The sequence below is a fragment of the Carettochelys insculpta genome, chromosome 5 (genome assembly GCF_033958435.1).
Source record: "Carettochelys insculpta isolate YL-2023 chromosome 5, ASM3395843v1, whole genome shotgun sequence".
In the NCBI taxonomy this organism is placed as follows: Eukaryota; Metazoa; Chordata; order Testudines; family Carettochelyidae; genus Carettochelys; species Carettochelys insculpta.
Window position 1 is genome coordinate 59,862,543 of NC_134141.1, and position 22,407 is coordinate 59,884,949.

The following is a 22,407-nucleotide window of genomic DNA, read 5'->3' on the forward strand; positions in this document are numbered from 1 at the left end:
GTAGCCGTGACGGGTGCTATTTCGAAGTTAGTGCTGCTACTTCGAAGTAGCGTGCACGTGTAGACACAGCTTGAGAGCACAGGAGAGACAAGCTCCTTGCTCTCAATCCTGGTACCTGGCCCCACCCCAGCCTTATTTGTTTGGAACTGCTACTGTAGGGAAAGTCCTTCTGAGCCTCCATGTCACTGGTGTGGAGCATGCTCTGTCACTTTTGGGTTTGAGCATGTCCATTTTGGCTCCTGTAGAAGCTGTGAGGAGATAGTGTGTTCATACTTGCTCAATATGGATTGCACATGCACAGGCTGGTCAGCACAAGGAGCTGTGAGATGCTCACCCAGGCTCAGGGGAGATAAAATCTTTGGAGATTTTGGCTGTTAAAATCAAAAACTATTGTATTTAAACTACAACATTTCAAGAACTTATAGCTTGGCCAGATTTAATTCTTGCTATGAAAACGTGCCTGACAAAAAAGCTCTCTCTCTGCCAATCTTCAAGCCCCACTTCCGACGCGTGGGGGCACTAGAGATTTTCAAACAATACACTGCCACAATTTTTTAAACATAGGCAAAACAGCATATTTTTTGATAGTTTCTTCTTGGGAACACGTGGATCACTTTGACTGAAACTAACCCAAAATACCGAGCCTTGGGCAGACATTGGGCATGACGTATTTCAGCTCAAGTGGTTAAAGTTTGGCAAAGCTATGATCAATTGAAAACAGGGCCTTGTAATGAGAAGAGTCTGGTAACTTTAATAGGCAGTGTGACCATATCCATCTAGGATGTAAGATACATTTTTGACCAGCTATACAAATCTGTTCTATTCTTGGCTCTTTTCTTCATCTAGTGACTCAGCAGGGATGAACTAGTCTCCTTCTTTGCCTTCCCATTTTAATATTGTGGGCTTGAAGAAGGTTCAAAATTCAAAACGCACATCACTTGACAGCTATGCTATATAACTACTTGGGTTTGCCTGATGTTGTTAATAACAGTGTTGGTGCCACACAGCAGAATCAGAGCTGTGGATGCAAAATGAGAGAGAATGCATGACAAGAACAGAGAAAGTAAAATAAGAGTGCTTTTGAGACTGTATGATGTTTGTGATTCAGCTACAAAATGAAACCCAATTATGTACTGTGAAACCACATCACTCACCTGTCTTTAAGAGAATCTTGTAATTGGACAATTATTCTAGAAATGTCAGACCCACCTTATTTTTATGTATCTCTTTTCCAGGAGGACACGCACATCCATATCGAGAATGATCAGCATAAAAACAAAGATGACTCAGTAGATGAGAAAACACACTTAAGAGGGTAATTTTTTGGATGAGCAAGTTTCCCACCCATTTTACCCGCACACCAAGCTGAAATTTGCCAGTGGCTCAGCCTCTTGCATGACAGGCCAAAAGTCAGCTGCCACGCATTCCTTTGTCTCCTAGTAATTTGAGTATTGCAAAAACGACATTGTATTTAAAGTTATTATGCCTTACAACTGGCATGTAATGGATACAGAACTGAGCTTGTGATTGTGATCGAGAATCCTTGTAAATAGGAGAAACTAATATTTTTACATCAACTGATTTTGCCCATCTGATCCAGTGGTGCTGCCGTTGCACAGAAGTTTATATAATAGTTGAGCCTGTTAATGGATTCCCACTGAAAGTTCAAGAATCATCTTTGCAATAGCATGGCTGGGCTCCGAAGGCAGCACGTTCCCAGAGGGTAGAGGAGGTTCTGGGAGGTGGAGGTGGGTAGGATCTTCCCTATGCTTTTGTGAGCACTCCAGAAAGGGGCTCGTAGTTTGTAGTTCATGGCAAGGACAGACTAAGGCAGGTACCCCTGGCCAATTTTGTGCACCCCAGACAATGGAAAACCCCAGGGAAGCAACCCCTGCCAGATCACCCCAAACTCTTGCCGGAGCTGCTAACAAAGAAGCCCCAAGTCCAGGCTGCTCTAGCTGGAGCAGAATGGAGGTTGACACTGTGAGCCTGGGGAGCTTTGAAGGCAGTACAGAAGTGAGGGTAGCAGTCTTGGGGACCCTGCTACAACAACTTTACAATCTGATTCCATTTTTGGTCATGACCCCCGTGGTTAGGACACCATGAAATTTCAGGTGTAAATATTTGAAAAAGTGAAACTGACCAATTTTTACAATCCTCTGGCTGTGAAATAGACCAGAAAGAACCATGAACTTGGAAGGTCTCTAATTATTGCTATGCACAGCAAGCTAGCTGGTGGGCAGGGCACAAGGCAGCATGCTGACAGCAGGACCCAGCTGATGGGTGGTGTATGCTATTGGCAAATGAAGCATGGAGCCCTGAGGGTGCATGTAGAGCCCAAGACAACTGCCTAGCTCACATTACCCTAAGGCTGGACTGAATGCATAGTAATTCACACGGGTGCAAAGTCGGTATGAACCACCATCATTCTGATTTGGTAGTGTTTTATACTACTTTGCACGTGTCAATGACTACACAAGAAACTGAGCTGATTGTCTGTCTGAGTGTGTGAAAGAGAAAATCAGTCATATAGCACTTTTCAAAATGTGGGGGGTGTATGCGTGTACATGCATCAAGTATCCATAGAAAAAGTTCCTGAGGTTGAGACAAAATCCTGACTTTTGCAAAAACATGTAGCTATTATATTGGGATGGGAGAAGTATTCACATAAGCACATCATGCTCTGCTTCACTCTTTCCCTTGATTTCTATCACAGCATCGTTACTTCATTGTCTTTGCAACTTTTAGTTTCAAACCTCAATCTTCTTGTTTTACAGTTTAACAAGTCTCCTACAACTCAGCCATTGGGCAGCCAGGTATTTTGAATTTGTCTCAGTCAGACTGGGTTGACCTGGCCATGTGCATGTAAAATTGCTCCATTTATTTGCACAAGTTGGAAATTTGGAACCATAAATTGAGCATACATGCATAAAATATGTATTACACATATCAAGGCCAACAGCCACTGCAGGCCTTGGGGCACAGTGGGTGTGTGGGTGGGTACTCTGAGCCCTCATAAAGGGCAGGACCAAGGGTGGCTGGTGTGGGGCCAAGGGTAGTCAACCCTTAGTGCCACCCAGACTACAGCACAGGGCATAACCCCCACCCCTTGGAGCTGCTCTGAGTGGCACTTCGGCACTTCAGCAGCAATTCAAAGGGACCTGGGGCTTCAGACACTACCACTGCTGTAGTAGCAACAGTGGGGTCTGGGAGCTAGAGGCCCCTTTGAACCTCCAGTTCCCAGTGCATTTGCCCACCTTGCTCCCCTCCCCACCCCACCCCCATTAGTGGGCGTGATGACATACACAGCTTGGACAAGTTGGCCCATAATTTGTTCAGTTTCACAAGAAATCATAGCATTAAATATGTGTTAAACAACATTAGTATTTGTGACACACAATTCGTAAAATAATGTAACTATTTTTATGTAATCAAATGAACTATTCTTCTTTAGTCACCATTTCCAGGTCTTTTGGAGATTTGTGGCTTTATTAGCATTTATGAAACCATTTCCATTTTAAACTTTGAGGGACATGTAAAAAGAAGAAAGGGCAAAAATCAAACCATTTGCCATTACCACCATCATACGTACAAACTGAGCATCTGTAAACACACAGTTGTGTACACATTTTTTAGCAGACTTCTCAGACTTGGGCCCACGAAGTTTAGAATGATCGTAAGGAGTCTGTAGTAGGTAGGACTGGCTAGATGAGTTAGAGCAAAGAAGGTGAAGGGCACATGTTAGAAAATTATTAATTCTAATTTATCTATAATACCATTGAGAGTCCCAAAATAATTAAGGTTTATCCACAATGTTTTATTATTGTTCCCTAGGTCACTTTTATTCTTCTATCAGCAGCTTGATATGTTTACTCTAGGTAACAAAATCTCTTTCTACTCAGTAATCCGAAGAGCACTTTGTTTCACTTGACTTGTTCTGAAGACAGCTTTCAATGTCACTGAGCGTGGAGTGGGAATAGAATTTCAGGCATATGGTGTGGGAAGTGCTATGTCTATTAAATTATTATATCTTCAAGATGGACCTAAAGTTAAACTATCTTTCATGTGTTCTTCAAAACGCATCCATTATGTGTCCTTAATTTTGAAGACAAATGCCTTATTGATTTAGTTTTAAAAATATCAGTGCCAGCAACTTAGTGTTCCTATGTCACAAGTCTTAAATCAGATCAATTCATTATAACACTATATTGTATAGACAGTACAAGGTATAGGTGATGGATTTGATCACAGAGGTCCCCTTGACACTGTCACTTAATGTGCTGAAATACCAATGAGCCAAACTTCCTGCTTTGTTCAGTACCTCCTTCATGCTGTCTTGCTGAGCCAGGCCCTCTAGCTCCTCCAGCACCAACATAGATGTAGGGTCACAGTCCTGTGTCGGGGAAGGCTCAGTCAAAGGGACTTACCAAAGCACCCAGTTGTGGAACTCCAATGGGATCAGAACCCCGGAAAAATCTGTCTTACAGCATATGAAGTTTTATACGGAGCAAGCTTATATTGCCTGCCCTGTTCCTTACCTAAATACAGTGAGAGGGGTACAGCTGCTTCCCTCACTCCGGGTAACAGTTATTTCTACTGGGTTTCTTACTTAACAAAATCACTTTTGTTTTTTATCAAAGGTAAGATATGAGTGGTGGCAAGTAAAAGTACACAGCAAAGTAAATTACTAAGCAAGAGAAAGCAAAAGACACAGCAGCTAAGCTTAATACACTAAGAAACCTGTTACATGCAATACTTCAGCCTGACTGTAGTTCTAATCTTTTTTCAGAGTCTGGAAAGCTTCCCAGCCTGGGCTTGATCCTTCCCCCTGTTCAGTCTTAGATGTTCCCAGCAATCATCTTGGGTGGTAAGCAGGGGTGTCCTCATGTCTGGCAGCGACCCCACTGTTTGGTTTCCAGCCTGTATATAGATTTTTACCCAGGGAGGAAATCCTTTGTGTTCAATTTTCAAACTTTTTCTTGCATTCAGTTGAAAAGTACAAAGACCCAGATGGGTTCTAGCATCCTGTGACCTAATGGCATCTTCTTGTGGGGGACTCTCAGTCCCACCTACCAATGGATGCACAGGAACCCTATTTACAGACCATTGTCCTTATCTGTGAGCCATCAAGCTTCTGATATACTTTTACCTGCTCTCACTTAGGCTATGTCTACACTAGGAAATAAAATCACATTTATTAGTTGACTTTTAACACTAGATTTTTCTAAAGTTGATGGTGTGTCCGCACATGTTCAGAAAGTCAGCCTGGTGTGTCTCTATTACCTTTGTTAAATTCCACTGTGTCAGTAGTGCATTGGGGGTACCGACTCCACAGTTCCTGCAGTGCCATTGCGTTCCGGGTGTTTGTGTTATGTGTGCCAGTGTGTTATGGAAAAAAAATATGCCACAAGTAGTTGTGGGTGTCTGATGTCATCACTCCAGAGTATATTGCCCTCACTCCCTGCTCCCATTGAAAACAAACTACCAAAGGCATTTTCGCGCTACATTTCCACATCCTGCCCCTGACACTTGCCATTACAAGGCTAGCAGGGATCTTGACGAGCTTAAAGCTGTTGCCCAGTGTATTATGGTCACTTCAAAAAGTGTCCTGCAGTATCTTAGGAGCCTGAGCAACCAGGAGGAGGAAGGCCCTGATTCAGAGCACGATGAAACATTGAAGAACAGGACTGCAGAGCTGCTGGCTGCACTGGATTCATTGCACACAGTGGAGCACCGGTTCTGGATCCATGAAACCAGCACAGACTGGTGGGACCGCATCATTTTGGAGGTCTGGGATGACCAGCAATGGCTGTAAAACTTCTGCGGTACAAGGCCGCTTTCATGGAACTTTGTGAATTGCTGTCCTGACCCTGATGTGCTGTGACACCAAAATGAGATCAGCTTTGACTGTTGACAAGAGAGTGGCAATTGCTCTGTGGAAGTTTGCAACAGCAGACAGTTACCAGTCAGTGGGAAATCAATTCAGAGTGGGCAGGTCCACAGTGGGGGTTGTTGTGATCCAGGTAGACAGGGCAATCTATGCCCTTCTGCTGCGAAAGGCTGTGACTCTGGGAAATGTGCAGGACCTAGTGGACAACTTTACTGCCATGGGGTTCCCTAACTGTGGTGGGGCAATAGATGGAGTGCACATCTCCATCCTGGCACTGGACCACCTGGCCTCAAAGTACACGAACTACAAGGGTTGCTTCTCCCTGGTGTTGCAGGTGTTGATGGATGACAAAGGTAATTTCACCAACATCTACAGGGGATGGTTGGGGAAAGGTGCATGATGTGTCCATCTTTCGAGATTCTGGTCTGTTCAGAAAGCTTCAGAATGGGGCTTTTTCCCCCAGACTAGAAGATCACCATCGGAGATGTGGAGATTCACATAGGGGTACTTGGCAACCCTGCTTACCCTCTTCTCCCTTGGTTCATGAAGCTATGCACAGGCACCTTGGACTGCAGCAAGGAGCACTTCAACTTCAGGTTGAGCAAATGCAGAACAGTGATAGAATGTGCCTTTGACCATTTAAAAGTCAGATTCAGGTGCAGTTTGGACCTCAGTGAAGCCAACGTTCTCGTCATGGTGAGGGCTTGCTGTGTGCTTCATAATCTTTGTGAGGCGTAGGAGGAAATTTTCATGACAGGCTGGAGGGCAAAGGCAGATGTCCTGGCCAGTACTTATGAAAAGCTGGACACAAGGACAATCAGGAGAGCACAGATAGGTACACTGCAAATCAGGGATGCTTTGGAAAACAGCTGTACGAATGAGCAGACAGCTACAAGAAGCTGCTGCTTTTAAGTAGTGTGTGTTCCCCCACCAAGGATGCTTGCTGGCCCTTTACGAAACTGCCTCCAACACCACACCGCTCAGCCCCAAACCAGGTTAACCAATAAATGACACTGTTTTGTGACCTACATTGTTTTTATTCAGGCACAGAGGGTTAAGGGGTAGGAAAGCAAGGGAATCCTAACATCACGTGTGGGGGAATGTAAACCACCTGCTGTTGTGTGGAGCATCCCTTGGAATAAACAGTAAGGCTGCCCTTGCCTCCCTTCCCCTCCACATTCTGGGCCCGCTATGACAGGAGGCCAGGGAACATGGTGAGGCGGTCGGGTAATTGTTCGTGATATTCAGGGGGACCCTCTGCAGTTTTAATAGGGACCAAAGGATGTCTGTCTGCCTCTGCCAACAGACGCTTTTCTTGATTTTTTTCCAGATCATTGAACCTTTGCTGAATCATGCTTTGCCGCCATTGCTGTGTCCATTTCCTGTCACCTGCGGCTTACAATCAGTCTTTCTGTGACTCTTGCAATTGTTCAAGGATGAGGTGTTGCTTGGTTCTTTCTTGCAGTGCATCTGGAAGAGCCTGTCCCCAGGCTAGGGCGGGACAGCTGTCACACTCCCACCTGCACTGCCTGTGGAAAACATTCCTGGTCTAATATTGGATACAATTTTTAAATCTGAAACATTTCACAATCATAGCATCGTCTCTTTTACAAGGCCACTTTTGGCCTCAAGGCTGAGATCGAATCAATCTCTGCTGAAGAAAAAAATGCATCGTCCCCTGAGCATTTCCGAGTCGCAGACCTGGTAAGATCCTGGTGGGCAAGGGAGCAGGTGAGGCACAGCAAGGCGCCCGTTAGCACACTAACCCAGTGCTGGACATGCCAGTGTCTGGCAGGCAGGGTCCAGAGAGCCTAGGAGCTGTGTGTAGGGGGAATTCCAGAGAGCCTGGCAGCCACATGGAAGGTTGGGCAGGCCAATCCTGAGGAAAGTAAAGTGTAGAAATAAACTTCCTCTGCATAGCCTCACAAATCGCACCCAGGAAAAAGTATTTTAAAGAACTGAAATCCCATGCCGGACATGACAGTGTCTGGAAGGCAGGGTTCGGCAAGCCTGCCAGCCACATGGTGGGAGCTAGAGATCCCACCAGCCACATGGAGAGTAGGATACCCAGAGAGCACCCCAGCCACATCAAAGGGTGGGGAACTGGAGAGCCTGCATGCCAGGTGGTATGGTGGGGCAATCCTGGGAAATTTTAAATGGATTTTAAACACAGGTATGATGATGTTAAAAGGGACAAACTTTCATGAAATTCCCCATGCTGCTTCTAGGTTGCAAAGAGACATCAGTCTCCTAAGGATAACAGAAAGTGAAAAAGAAAATATGCTCATTCTCTGTGGGCACTAGGCTGGGAAATTTGCAAGAATTCCCTGCGATGTCATGATTCCAGATTACGTACTGGTGGCTATTGCGGAAGTCAGAATAAGTCAGATCTCCGCAAAAACCTTGTGAGAAAAATAAGAGTACCTGTCTGAGACCTTTATGGAGATGTCCAAACAGGATCAGAACTCCATCCCCAGAAACATGAACAAGCAGTTCTAGGAGCCCTGGCTGTGTATGTATTGATCCACCCTCAACCCAGCCGTAACCTACTTGTAGTAGTTTTAAAGAAAAATACTTGCCAGAAGTGCCATCTTCCACATCGCTTGCCTCCAGAGCATCCTGCAATGAGGGGACTGCCTCCAACGTGATGAGGTCCTGGCTGTTTCCAGATAAGCTTTGGCAGTCGGCTGCTCATCTTCCTCTTCTTCATCAACCACCATTTCCTCCTCCTTGCTGCTATCACAGGATTACTGACCAGCCTCTCTTGAGGAGTAGAGGCAGTTTTCTGTGACCATAGCTGGGTCACTCCCCAGAATTGCATCAAGCTGCTCATAAAAGCAGCATGTTTGGGTAGATGACCTAGACCACACATTGGAATCTTTTACATTCTGATTCGCCTGCCTGTGCTCCTTTATTTTATCCCAGCATGCCCTGTGGAATTTCCCCATAAATGTCCACGTTTCTTTTGCTGTTTCATAGTTGCTGCAGGACAGACTCATCCCCCCGCCCACAGCAATGAGATCCTGGATCTCCTGATTGCTCCATGTTTTGGATCTTTTGTGATCCTGTGAACTCATGGCCAGATGTGTGCCTGAGGTCTGCTAGCCATGCTGGCCAGCAAGGAAATAAATTCAGAATTCCCAGGGTGATTCTTGCTTCCTGTTACCTACTTCCTATTTACATAGAGAGCAGCAAACGTGAACAATGGCCAGAATGGATGCATTCGGGGTATTGGGGGATACTTCTGGAGGCTAATAAAACTGAATTAAATAATGCTGTTTCTACACTAGTCTTAAATTGACCTTGTAAATTTTGAATTTAGCATTACTCATTGTGAAATAGGTAAGGCAGAAGAGTCAACCTTAGCACACCTTAAAACAGACCTACCGATATTTGTAGTGAAGACAGGTACATTATAAAATCAAACTAAGTCCCTTACAATTGACTTTATCCTCTAGTGTAGGCCAGGTCTATACTTCATATTTCGAACTTCAAATATATGAATGATTGATGCACACAAAAGAATATATGTATTCAATATAAGTATACAACTTTTCAAATGATAACAGGTGAAATATTTCGTATTAAGCATTGTCCAATTATGAATATTCATAGCCCCCACGACAGCATACTCCATCAGTTAGGCATTTTATGGATTATATGCAGCAGGACTCCAGAAGAAGTGGATCTTCTAAAAGATGAATGCAAGTAAGAATAGTGACTTGTACAATTATTGATAAACTTAATTTTAACTAACTGTATATTCTAAAAGTGCCTTTTAAAAACATCATCATCAACAAGAATGAGCTCAGCGCCTTTTGGTGTCTGATGCTTCCTTCACTATTTCCTTCCATCTTTCCCTGCCCACTGGTGAGTGGCTTAGTTTCTCTAAACTAGCCTCCATACCAGTCTACTATATTAGCTACCCATTCTGTGGGGTGCCTCTTAAAAAAGGGGCAATAATTATTCAATAGATCTGCTCCCTGGCTCCAAATAAATGGAGTACTTAAGAACAAGCTTAACTTTCTGAGGAAATCTTACAGGAGTAACATTCAGAAAATGACATTTGTACTTATCAAGTGAGCAGATTTTGTAAGCAATCACTTATCAGATAACTGCAAGATTATCACTGGGAGCGTCAAGGTGAAACAGTGAAAATAGCAACTAGCCTGACTCAGAGCGCTTTTTGTTTAAAATTTCACCAGGATCAGATATCAATGGGATTTGTGGTCTATTACCATTAGGTTTTTAATTTCTCGAGCATTTTGGCTTTTTCACACTTTGCACTCATTCAACCAGACAGGCTTTTAGTTCATTGAGAGACAGTGGACAAAAACCCCAAATGTTGTTTTTCAAAAGACACACTTCAGACTCAAATTGCTCCTTTCTTATCTGCATATTTGTTTAATATTAAGGACCCTGGATGCTAATGTCATAGACACTTAAATAAATAATCAAATCTAAACCATTAAGTCAGGGTGGAGAACTTCTAGCATGTCAGCTGCACGCAGTTTGACAGGGCTTAGCAGCTGGAGCGCCAACAGATGCTTTGCTTACCTGAGCAATCGCAGTCATGGCCATTCATGTTTCCCATTGACTGCAGTTCACCATTCTCAGCCACTGGGAACTGCGGGAAGTGGTGGCCTGGCCTGCGCTACTTCCCACAGCTTCCATTGTCTGGAAAAGGTGAGCTGTGGCCACTAGGAGACATGAATAGCCATGCCTGTGGATGTCCAACTAAACAAAGCATGTGGTGACCTACCAGCAGCTAATCCTGACAAACCATGTCAGACGCACACACCGGAGGTTCCCCACCACTGCATTAAGCAAATGATGCAGGGGGGCAAAAAAAGATTGTAAGAATATACAATTCAGTGCTAAGCTCTCAAATAGTAATCAACAAAAAGAATTATTGGTAGAATTATATGAAATACCTTGAGAATATATAGTAATATACCATGTGGCCATATACAAATAAACTAAGAAACATATGTATTGTATAAACTAAGAACATAACCACCATTCTTGGTCAGACCAAAGATCCATCCAGTCCATTATCCTATCTTCCAACAGTAGCTAATGCTAGGTGCTCCAGAGGGAATAAACAGAGCACGTAATCATCAAGTGATCTATTCCCTGTCACCCATTCTCAGCTTCTGGCAAACAGAAGGGAGGGACTCCACCCCATCCATCTCGGCTAACAGCCATTGATGGACCTATCTTCCATGAAATTATCGAGTTCTTTTTTGGACCCCTTTATGATCTTGCCCTTCACAACTTCTTCTGGGAAAGAGTCCTGAATCATTTCATGATCCTCTCCTATCTTAACTACCTATTACTAAATTGTGAAATAAATCTGCCCACTGGAAAAATACACCGTAGTGAGTAAGCAGTAGAAGTGTTGGTAATTCTGCTAGACAATATTAACCTCCCATGATCCGGCAAATTCTGTTTTTCTGGCATGGGTCAGGTCCTGAGGTGCCAGATTAGGTTCAACCTGTAGATCAAAATCAAACCAGTAGCACTATAATAGTTCCAGAAAAGATAGCCAAGACTTTAAAAAGAGTTTTCTTTTGCACTTTGGAATGCAAAATTAACTCTGACAGTGCAGGAGATCAAATGCAATGTTGCTATGTGAAATACACCTCTCTCTGGTAGAAATTTATTTCTTTGTTGTCTTTGTTTTGCTCTGGTTGTGTTTATTTCTAGGTATCTGGAAAAGAAATATGATGAAGTCTGTGAGTTTTGCAAGAAACACAAAGCCAGAATTCAATATGTGATATATGGAATTTTAATAGCAGGTACTTTATTTTTAAAAACCATATGAAATAACTGCAGACTCTTTCAGTTTTACTTTGATTTCAGGCTATGTATACTTTGCATTCAATGTCTGAGTTACATAATGTTCAGTGGAATTTAAATCATATACTGGAAAACCATCAGGCATTTCCATGTGGAAGTCTATCAAACCTTCCTGATTTGAGAAGATATAGGAGATAAAATTGAATTCTAGTCCTGGATAATGTTTGCAGACTGAAATTCTCTGCTTGTTCGTGAAATAAATATAGTATTTCCAAAAATTAGTGGAAGCTTCCCTGTGTGGTCACACCAATTTGCTTCTCTGACCAGGACAGGCCATATTTAGGGATGAAAAGGGTAGTTTATTTACCATGTCCATGCAGTGATTAGCTTCTTTTCTGAGACGGTGGGGTCAGTTACCTTAACTTATATCTTCTAGGAGCTTACTTGAGACTACAAACTCATATCTGATACACCACTAACCAGCAATCAGATACTAATGACCAATGTCCATCTTTCATTGGGAGAAGTCAGTCTTATGACCTAATAAATTTGTTATTCTTTAAGATGCTACAGGACTGTTTTGTTGTTAATGACTTTTAGTCAGTTCCAACTTAGACTGAATTCAAATCAGTAGTCTGGAAATGAAAGGCTTCCTGTCCCATTAACATTCTCCTACCTAAGCCATTCAGTGCCCATGCCAAAGTGTGTCATTACATGGGTCATGCTACATAGCCTCAGTATTCTGGAATACATGGAGAACTCATTCATATGGTTCTGTTTGTCCCGCTCCTGACTGTGCAGTAAACGGTGTTCCATTATGTCCTTTTCTGAGCTTCCTTTTAGAGGTCCACCTACCTGAATTCTTAGAACAATTTACAGAATAATCGAAGAGAGAGAGAACCACCAATACTTAGTGTATCAATTCTACAAGTAACAACTTGCCTTACAAAAGGAAAAGAAAGGACTGTATATTGTTGTAGGAATGCCAAAGCAGGTAATTAACGGGCATTACATATTCTCTTTCACATATTATTCAAGAAGCTGTCATGGCCAAATCCATTTGTAACTAGTTATTGCAGGCAGCAAATTTTAGGCCTAATCCAAAACCCTTTTAAGTCATAGGAAAGACTCCCATTGATTTTTAGCAGGCACTTGTCGCATAGTCCAGTTTACAGAAGTAAATCTCTGAATGCTTCTCCTCATTTCCACTAATACTTTTATGTATATTGTGGAAGATGGAATGGGCACTGTAATTTTTAAATCACTCAGTTTGTGCGCAGAGCACATGCTGCTCCATAGAGTATTTAACTTTTCCCCAGTTATCAAAGCAACTGCATTCTAATATATGGAAAGCTTTATTCAGCAGAATGCATCTGAGAAGCCCCTAAAAGCTGTTTTTTATTTAGATTATTCTAATACAGAAGTACAGTTTAATCTGGGGATTACTGTTTAATGCGCGCCTTACGACAATTGTTATTAGATTCTTTTCTGTTTTTAATTTACTTATCCATTCCTCATCCCTGCATTATGTCCATGAGACAGGTCTCCTCTCTCCTCCTATCCCATCTGCTACTTATAGGCTCCAGCTATCCTTGTTTAACAGCATTGCTTTCCCCTTCCTAATTACTGTTTATCCCTGCAGTGTTTATAGTGCACACATCCATGTAGTAGCCTCGTTTTCTACTTTTGCTGTTTACCTCAGCAAAGCCTAATTCTCTCTCTCTCTCTGTTTTGTGCACTCTCCCTGGTTCTGAGTGTTCAAAACTCCCGTAACCCAACTACAAGCCATTATCCAAATTCTGTATTTACTTTTGACAACTATTTGCACCACATCACCCCATGCTTCTGGCCCCAGGCCTGTTGTCTGAATGACTATGTACTGTTTGTTTGGTGGTTTTTAATGAAACTGTGGACATTATTCTTCTGCCACATGTCACACTAGTAGTGGTACATGTCTAATTCATAAAGTACTTTGAGATATAAAATGGAATGATGCTGTTTATGAGTTTGGTTCATTATTATTAACTTGCTGCTACCTTAAAATGGACTTTGCTTTGGTGAGAAATTATTTTAAAAAAAAAACACATCCCAATTCCCCTTTCTCTACCCATTTCCCAGTAATAGGGTTTGACAGCAATTGAATATGTTATATATAATAGCACTGTTCACATTTAAGCCAGGAATCAGGGAGCTATCCATCAGGACAACAGTTAAACATATGTTTTGTGTTAAGCTCATCCTTAAGTTTTATTGAAATCAAGTGGAACTTAAGCATGGGTTCAAGGGCCTTCTTGAACCAAGGCTTTAATTTCCTATTTCCTAATTAAAGAAGTAAGTGAAGAGCCATTTGTTGTGCATTTTGTTTGTTTTCTTTTTTACAGAACAGACGTAACTGATGTACATGTGCTTGTTTCCTTGATAGCTTACCTGATGACAGTCATCGCAGCATGTGTCCTGAATTTTCAGAGAGCCCTGGCACTGTTTGTACTCACTGTTCTAGCCATCTTCTTCATCTGCTGGGATTTTTTAATGGCCAAATATGAAGGCAAAATTGCTGAGTTCTTTTCCCCTTGTGAAAGGTTTCTGAAAAAACAGTGGTTTTGGCTAAAATGGTAAATGAAACTAGCTTCTTACTAATGCAGAAGGGACAAAATGCGATTAACTTAATTTAGCCTTTCAGCTGTTTATAAATATTATGACTTCACTTGGACCATTTTTCAAAAAAATTTTTTGCTGTTTTCACTGGGAAGCGAATGGAAATGCAAGTTAATAAGCACCCTGAATTAATCCTTTTCAGATGTTAGATCACAGCCATTCAAATTGTTACTTAGCACTTGGGTGTATCAGGTTCGTCATTATAACATATAATTTTTATGGCTTTTTACATATCTAAAATGATCAAACTGCTGAAGTCTGAAATGTATTTTTTATGTATCTAATATGTGTAGGTACTTGTATGGCCCCATTAGTGTGGTATCTAAGCAAAATTTTAGTCCTCATGAGACAAACAAGTGTAATGTATAAAATAACAAGTTAGATGTGAACCTCTTTTCTCTTGGTGTCCCTAATCTGGGAACACCTGTAGCATGGAGGAGGAAGTGGCTCTCCAATCTGCCCCTCTCCCAGCTGCGGGGGAACAGCAGTGTAGTGACACACTCTGACAGAGGTTTTACCCCACTTCCGTGGGAGAGGCAGGGGGTGCATACCCATGTGTATCCCCAGAAGCAGGGCACCAGGTACCGCCCCTCCCCCACCCCCCATGCTCGGAGCCTGCAGCACTCTCTCTAGCCTGGCAAAATTTTTAATCAGGAATACCATTTCCCAGGGTTGCTGGATTAGAGGTTCAACTGTATTAACAAAGTGGTTGGGTACTTGGAACGTTTAGGATCAGCTCCTCCTGGCCCCTGCCTGGCGGAAACAAACGCCATGTGAGAGTGATGTGTGAGGCAAGAATCTTAAAGCTTTACATCCTGTTAAAATCCTGACACAAAAAGTAAAGGAAAGTGGTCACCATGACTGCCTTTCATGCTGTTTGCATCCCTTTCTCGATTACTCTCGGGGCTCAAAAAATATTTCTAAAGAGCAATTTTTGTGTGTGTCTTTGGGAAGGATCGGTTTGCAATTAACAGTAGGGATTTTCAAGTTTTTCGCTGGAAAGATTGCACTCCTACCTATGTGCACACAAAGGGCTGATTCTTCTCTCCCGTACTCATGTAAACCTACCACTTCACTGGAGTTAATCCTGACTGACAAGCAGCATATCTAGCCTATGGTCTTTACACACACCACTCCATCCAGTTATAAAGTTGAATGTGATATTGCCTCCAGACAGTAAAAACAGAAATAGTCAGAGTGGGGGCATGTTCACTGTGAAAGAGGGGGAGGGCAAAATGAAAACAACCTGGCAACACCCCCCCTGCCCAGCACTATTCTTGACCCAGAACTGTGTGAGGAAAATCTGCAAGCGCGCACACACACACACTCTGAAAGCAGGAGGATGCAGGTGGTAGAAAACTGCAGAGAGGAGCCAGTCAGACACTTTAGCTAGCAGGTACAGAACCAGCCAAAGTTAGGACCTCTGGACATTGAGAGATTATTCTACAGTTTTGCCTGGACTTTCTCTGCCCTGTGTTCACTGTCTCTTACTCCAACACCCCTCCCCCCACCATCTCCTTCTTTGTCTTTTTACCTCAGGTTCACTCCCCACCTGCCCCCTCTTATCTTCTCCCCTTTCCTAGCCCTCTTTCCCTTCCAGATCCCCCCATGTAACACCCACCCCCCAAAATAATAAAAAACGTAGTGCCAACATGCCATTTCCTGCCATCACGTTGTTCACTCTGCTTGTGCATTCTACCCCTTCTCCCGCCCTGTGTCTTGTCTGTTCAGACTGTACGTGCCTCAGGGCCGGGACCGTCTTAGGTACTAACATAATAAACATGATTAATAATGCAGAAGGGTAGTCCAGAGGTTAGGGTGTCGGCTTAGAGCTTGACAACCTGAGGTTTAAGTCTGCGCTGTCATGAGACTTCTGCTTGACTTTGGACAAGTCATGTGGTCTCCATGTTTCAGTTAGTACTGCCCTTCCACAGATAGGTTTTACAGGGATGCATGAAGGTTGGTGAGGTGTTAGAGTAGCTTATTAAAAGTAGTTAATGTAAGACCTGCAATATGGACTCGTCTTAATTTTGATTGGTTTGTGCCACACATTTACTCTTTTATGTATAGATTCCGGCACATTACTATTGGATAGCTATATATTCTTTTTATCCTTGGAAACGATAAGAGAGGAAAAAAAGAAAAAGAGAAAGGGAGAGAAAAGATTGCTCTAATATTTTTAGGTTACTAGCCTGGATTTTTAAGAGCCCCAGGTCGGGACCTGCTCTGTAACAGACTTCTACTGTAGTTGGGAGCTTCTATTTAGAAGCAGATCCTAAAAGTTAATCTGTCTTTGAATTTTTATTAATTTCAGTGCATGTTAGGAACCTACATACCTTTTGAGAATCTGGGCCTTAAGCTATGTGTGCTTCAATTCCCATCTGTAAACTGGGGATATTAGCATTAGCATTTCAGCTATTAGGATGTTTACATTGAAGGTTGTGAAGCACTCCTGTCCTATGCAAATGTGAGCCAAACAGATCTATAAAATAATAATAAATAATGTCAATATAGGTGTCTAAGATAAGCCCCAGCTAGTCCAAAAGTAACTGAAAAGTGAAACAAAATATTTAAAATGGAAACACAAGTGCAAAAATCAAAATATTTTCCCTCTGTTTTGGGCAGCAATTGGAGAAGGGTTTCTCATGGAGGTTTGGCTTTAGGTCAACGTGGTATACTGATATTACCAGGACCATCCCACTGTTAGTGCCTTCAATCTTATATAGACAACTATTACACACACACACACACACACACACACCATCCCAATTTTTCATAGTTGATATCTGGTCGCCCTATATGGTTGACAGATTTTAATTATATTCATATTGTTTCTGGGGTAATGTTATCTCCGTGTAATTGCCCATTTATGGAGAAATGTATTTTTAAGAATTTGCCATAGGTACTCAGAGACTGGGGTGAGTAAACTTTGATATAGCAGTATTGATATGAAAAAAGTAAAAAAAACTAGAAGTTGGGGTGATTTCCATCTGTTTTTCGCACAATATTGTGTATGCTATTATATGTGTTTCCCTTTCAATAGGGTGGTGTGGATAGCTCTAATTGCAGCCGTCATTTGCTGGCTCATCTTTGACACTGCCAAACAGGGTACCAATCAACTTATCTCCTTTGGTGGGCTTGTGATGTATGTTCTCTTGATGCTAATCTTTTCCAAATATCCAACCAGAGTAAGTATTTGGCTGTCTCTTGGTCTTTTCTCCTTCATTTTGATAAGGCCTCATTGCAATTTACATACAATAGTATATATTTTCTAAAATCCTGACTGTACTTACTATTTATTATACTGCACAGGCAACATGAATTCTGAGATTTCCGAATTTGAATGAGGGACTTTGCAACTTTATTTTTTCATGTAGCATTGAAAGATACCTGTATGCTTATGCATGGATGCATATGGGTCAAATGCATGTACACTTAAAACAAATCTTAATCATAGAACTTGCAGTGCGCCAGATTCTGCAACCTACACAAATACTGAGAAATACTCGCTCATGTTACTCATGTCATTGATATCAATTTGTGTTCTGTGAAGTCAGTAGGACTTCTTGCATACAATCCAACTCAATGTGAATAAAACATGTGAGTGAGAGTTACAGAATTGTGCCCAGTAAGAGCAACAGAAAATCCAGGATTCTCGAGGTTTAAACTGATGACTGTGATGTTTTCTGTGTTCATTAAAATTAAAACATAAATCTATACAGTACATTTTCACCAATTTCTGTGTGGTAAAATAATCCATTTCACTCTCACTTCATGCAGAATACTCCAGTACATGTTACACTTAATAGACCAGGGTCAACTGGTGAAAGTTGTTTTTGTTGTTTGTCTGGCACTCAGATTCCAGGGTCTAATTCCCTTCCTCCATATGTTCACTTAATCCTATTGGCAGTTAAGACACGTTTGAATGAATGAAGTCAAAACAAATCTGTTTTAGTGGTATCCAGTAAAAGGGAGAAGGGGACTGTCAATAGAAAGGTGGAATGAAATGCCCAGTACTTCGGTATCTCTTAAACCTTTAAAAAATGAGCCAGATCCTAAAGTAAGATTCATCTTACTTCGTGTGTTACTCAGATGAAACTTCTGTTCATTTCAAGATTTGCCACAATGGGAGTTTTGCCGTTTAAGGACTGAGTGCAAAATGAATCTATACTTTGGGCTAAAGGCTAATATTGATTTTCCTAGTAGCAGTGACTGGGCCTATTAGAGCAGTGGGTAGAATATAACTTCATGGAAAGGAGGAGGAATCGTGTATGGCGCAAAGTATTAATTCAAAGTTCTGCAATGGTGCAAGGCTTCTGCTTTAATACACTCTAATTACCCTGTCACTCTATTTTCTAAGTATGCTGCTGGTTTATTTATCTTTATTTTCCAAGGAAATGTGATAGCTGCTTCAATAAGCTGCTCCACAGAGATTGTATTAAAGTTGTGCTTTGAATGTCGCACATCCCAGATCCATTTTTTCTTGTGTTTTTTACATATAGCACTAGTGTTTTTCATCTGAGTCATACCTTAATCCACTGTCTGGTTCATTAGATTTCACAAAGCCTCCACTAATATTTCAATATCTATACTGAGGCTTTTCATAGCCAAGAGAGACCAATACAAAGAACTCTGATAAAATAAGCATCCTCATAATCTGTCCTTCTGACGGCATTTTCCATTCCTGAGTAATGACTTTGATTTTTACCCCACACTCCTTTGCAAAGTAGTTCTACCAGCAACTGAAGTGAAAATTAATAAGTGTTAAATCTGTTGTTCTCCTTTAGGACTTCATTACATCTAATTGGCCTATTTTATTAAAGTGAGAGGAAATCAGCAACGCTGTCCCTTTACCTCAGTGTAAAATGATTAGATTTGCAATCTACAAACTGTCATATCTGAGCAGAAAGCCTAAAGTATAGGGTTGTAGTCATCCATTCACATTCGCAGACGGAATAATGCAACAACAAATGCTTGTATGTTGTAATAACAACATTTAACACTCATGTAGCAGCCTGTGTATGCCAATCAACTACCAGGCTGAAGACAGCTAATGGGGTCAGGATCCAGGCAGGAGTGAACCAGAGCAGAAGCCAGAGGGTCCACATCAAGGCAAGGACTAGAGCACTAGCAAACAAGCACTGTTGATCAGACAGATCCCTATGTTGGCTTCCTAGTTTATATATTAGTATGAGTTAATCAGTGGGTTGCAGAGGGCAGTCACTCAGGCCTTCCCGGATGGTGCTTCTAGCTTCAGGGATTCCTCCAGCAAAAACCCAGCCTAAACTTCCAATGCAGATGCATCTGCAGCCTAGAATCCACAGGTTCTTATAAACCCATTATATTCCTAACTATTCAAGTGTTTTACAAACCTAAGGAAGAATCATTATCCATATTTTACAAATGGGAAAATGGGCATAGTCAAATGCAAGGACTTACCAAGGTCCAATGGCCAGACAACAGCAGTCTCCTATTTCTCAGCCCAGTGCTATATGAGCTACATCATGATGTTATATAAAAACCTGGTGATGTATTCACAGCCAGGATAAAAGAAGACTCATTTGTTAACATTTTCATTCTGCGTTGCATTGACACAACAATTGTTTCACCTTTGTACTATGTACAGGGAGTAATGTGTCTCGTGTTCTTTTCTTATCATTGTTCATGGTTTGTGCTCTTCAAGGTTCAGCATGCAATGCTGCATCTTTAGCTGAGCTAAGCGGAACCAAAACAGAGCATCATGTTCAGAGATGTGGCATTAGTCCACTACTCAGTGGTGCAGAGGAGGGTAGTAACCCAAAGAGACAAAACCCTCTTATACTCCATTTCAGCAGCCCCAGAATGTTATGGTTAAGCTCATGCATCATCAATTAGATATGCATTAAATTAACAATTCTTTCCTTTGGAAATGATTTCTGTATTTTCATTTTTCTCTCTGACTAGGTTGCCTGGAGACCAGTATTTTGGGGAATCGGAATTCAGTTTATTCTTGGACTGCTTATTCTGAGGACTAAAGCAGGATTTGGTGTATTTAATTGGCTGGGTAGGCAGATACAGGTAAGGCATTAGAGGGGGGAAAAAAAAAGCTTTTTCTTAATGTTTTGTTTATTAGGATATTTCTATTAAAACGGAACAAGATGACTGCAAAAGTAAGCAAGGCACTAATGAGAGAAAGTGGTATGTGTTCCAGGCAGTGTAAGTCTGCAGACCCCTTCTATTCAGAATAGCCACATTCCATTACACAAGAATACAGCACGAGAAACAGTCAATTAACCAGATTATCAGACTCAAACATTTGTTTCTTGAATAGTTGTTTCACAACAGCTTCTTTAAAACAACTGCCACCATCCTTTCCTCTTGCGATGAAAGGTGGCTTTGTTCCCTGGCAATGCACCTGGTATTCCATAAAGTCGATGGGAGTTTTCCCATAGAAGTTAAAGGGAGCAGAATCAAATCCTTAATGGGAGATATGGGGTCCTTTATGGGGTAACCTGCCCAGTGACCCTATCCAGGCACTTCATTTCCTTCTGGATACCATCTTCAAAAGAGCATGTTATTTTTATGGCAAATTGTCAGACCTAAAGCCATACCTACACTATAGTATTAAGTCTACCTAACTTGTGTTGTTTTATAGTTGGCTACTTGTGTTGGTAGTGCAGATCCTCACCATTGCTTCTGTTATCGGTGTGGCATTGTGGGAAAGCTATATACTATATTAACCATAAGGCTACACCACACAGGGAGCTGGCATTACTAAATTGGAGTAGAGAGACACTTAACATTGCTAGGAGCCAAATTTAAGTGAAGACGTTTCCACAGCTAGCTTGACGCCAGGCAACTTACATCACCCTCATCCTGTAATGTAGACCAGGCCTAATAAATTACAGTTAGAATGTTCCCAATCTTTAATTGACCATCAGCACATTTGGTCTGAATTCAGAACCTACCCCCATCACCATCAAAAGTATCATACTGGTCCACCTGCAAAAGCTCATAGTCCAGTTCAGAAACATCCTTGAAGAAAATTTTGTCTGCTTCAAGGCCATGTAATAGAAGACCTAATGAGACACTGTCACCACAGCCACTGGCACTCTAGCACCAAAGCCTGAACTTCTTACCCTCACGCACCTCCATGTTTCTCAGACGACCTGCACTAAAAATAAGAGAAGGAATAAAATTCAAGCATTGGTGGCAGAAAGACAAGTGGATGAAGTTAGAATTCTGCACCAGGTGCTGCTGATTGAGACTAACATGGCTTTGTAGCGTAGCTGGTGTGGAGGCTGCTTCCAACATGGGCTCCTGCATGTGGCCAACCTGTAAGACAACTGATGTAAAAATCATCCACTTCTGGAGAGTAACAGTGGACAAGAGGGACAGCATGTTATCCAGTGAGGGGAATTTGAACATTTGGCACCAAGAGATACTATATTCTTCTTCTGATGGGCCTTAAAATTACAGGTGAATAATCCACTGTAGACAAATAATGTGGCACTATTCCCACATATACATTTTATTAAAACCTAAATACCATAGTCAGAAATAAAACCCAAAATATTGCCACTGAGCTTCAGAAAACAAGAGTCCCAAGTGTTTTCAACCTCAAATGTAATCCTTTCCTTGTTCTTCTGATTCAGATGCGGCTGGGCTGCTCAAAACTGATCTCACATGGCACATAGCCATACTTTTGATCGTACCTTCTTTTTGCCCTCAGGCTTCAATTGGAAAATGGTTAATAGAAAACCAATGGAAAATGATTGCTCATAGTTGTGCTGTGAAGTTCTGCCAACAGCAAGAGGTTTATGTAGAATGTGCAGATGCCTCTGGGCTGGAGAATGAAAAATAAATACTTCCCTTGGGCTAGCTTGTGGCATTTAGCCACCATCCTCTGGCAGGAACTGTCTCTTACTATATGTTGTACTGTGCTTATTGGGTTCCCCATGTCAGCTGCAACTACTAGCCACTTCTGTAATACAACTACTAAATAATTAATAATTATAACAATGATCGGGGGGGCTGGGTGGTTCTATCTCTCATCACGGAGAGTTTTAGGATTGTGCGTA

At 41.8% G+C, this 22,407-nt stretch overlaps 1 protein-coding gene across 2 annotated transcripts in view; it reads left to right on the forward strand.

Moving 5' to 3' along the window:
• Positions 1–22,407, forward strand: part of SLC28A3 (solute carrier family 28 member 3) — an 83,155-nt gene that overhangs the window by 32,928 nt on the left and 27,820 nt on the right. Inside the window, exons 3-7 of one of the 2 annotated variants that reach the window (XM_074994170.1) lie at positions 1,236–1,315; positions 11,600–11,691; positions 14,115–14,304; positions 17,391–17,535; positions 20,291–20,404. In XM_074994170.1, the coding sequence (XP_074850271.1) occupies positions 1,236–1,315; positions 11,600–11,691; positions 14,115–14,304; positions 17,391–17,535; positions 20,291–20,404 (621 nt within the window). Of the gene's footprint in view, positions 1–1,235; positions 1,316–11,599; positions 11,692–12,519; positions 12,687–14,114; positions 14,305–17,390; positions 17,536–20,290; positions 20,405–22,407 lie in introns of those variants that run through there. The other variant, XM_074994169.1, reaches the window with a different exon arrangement.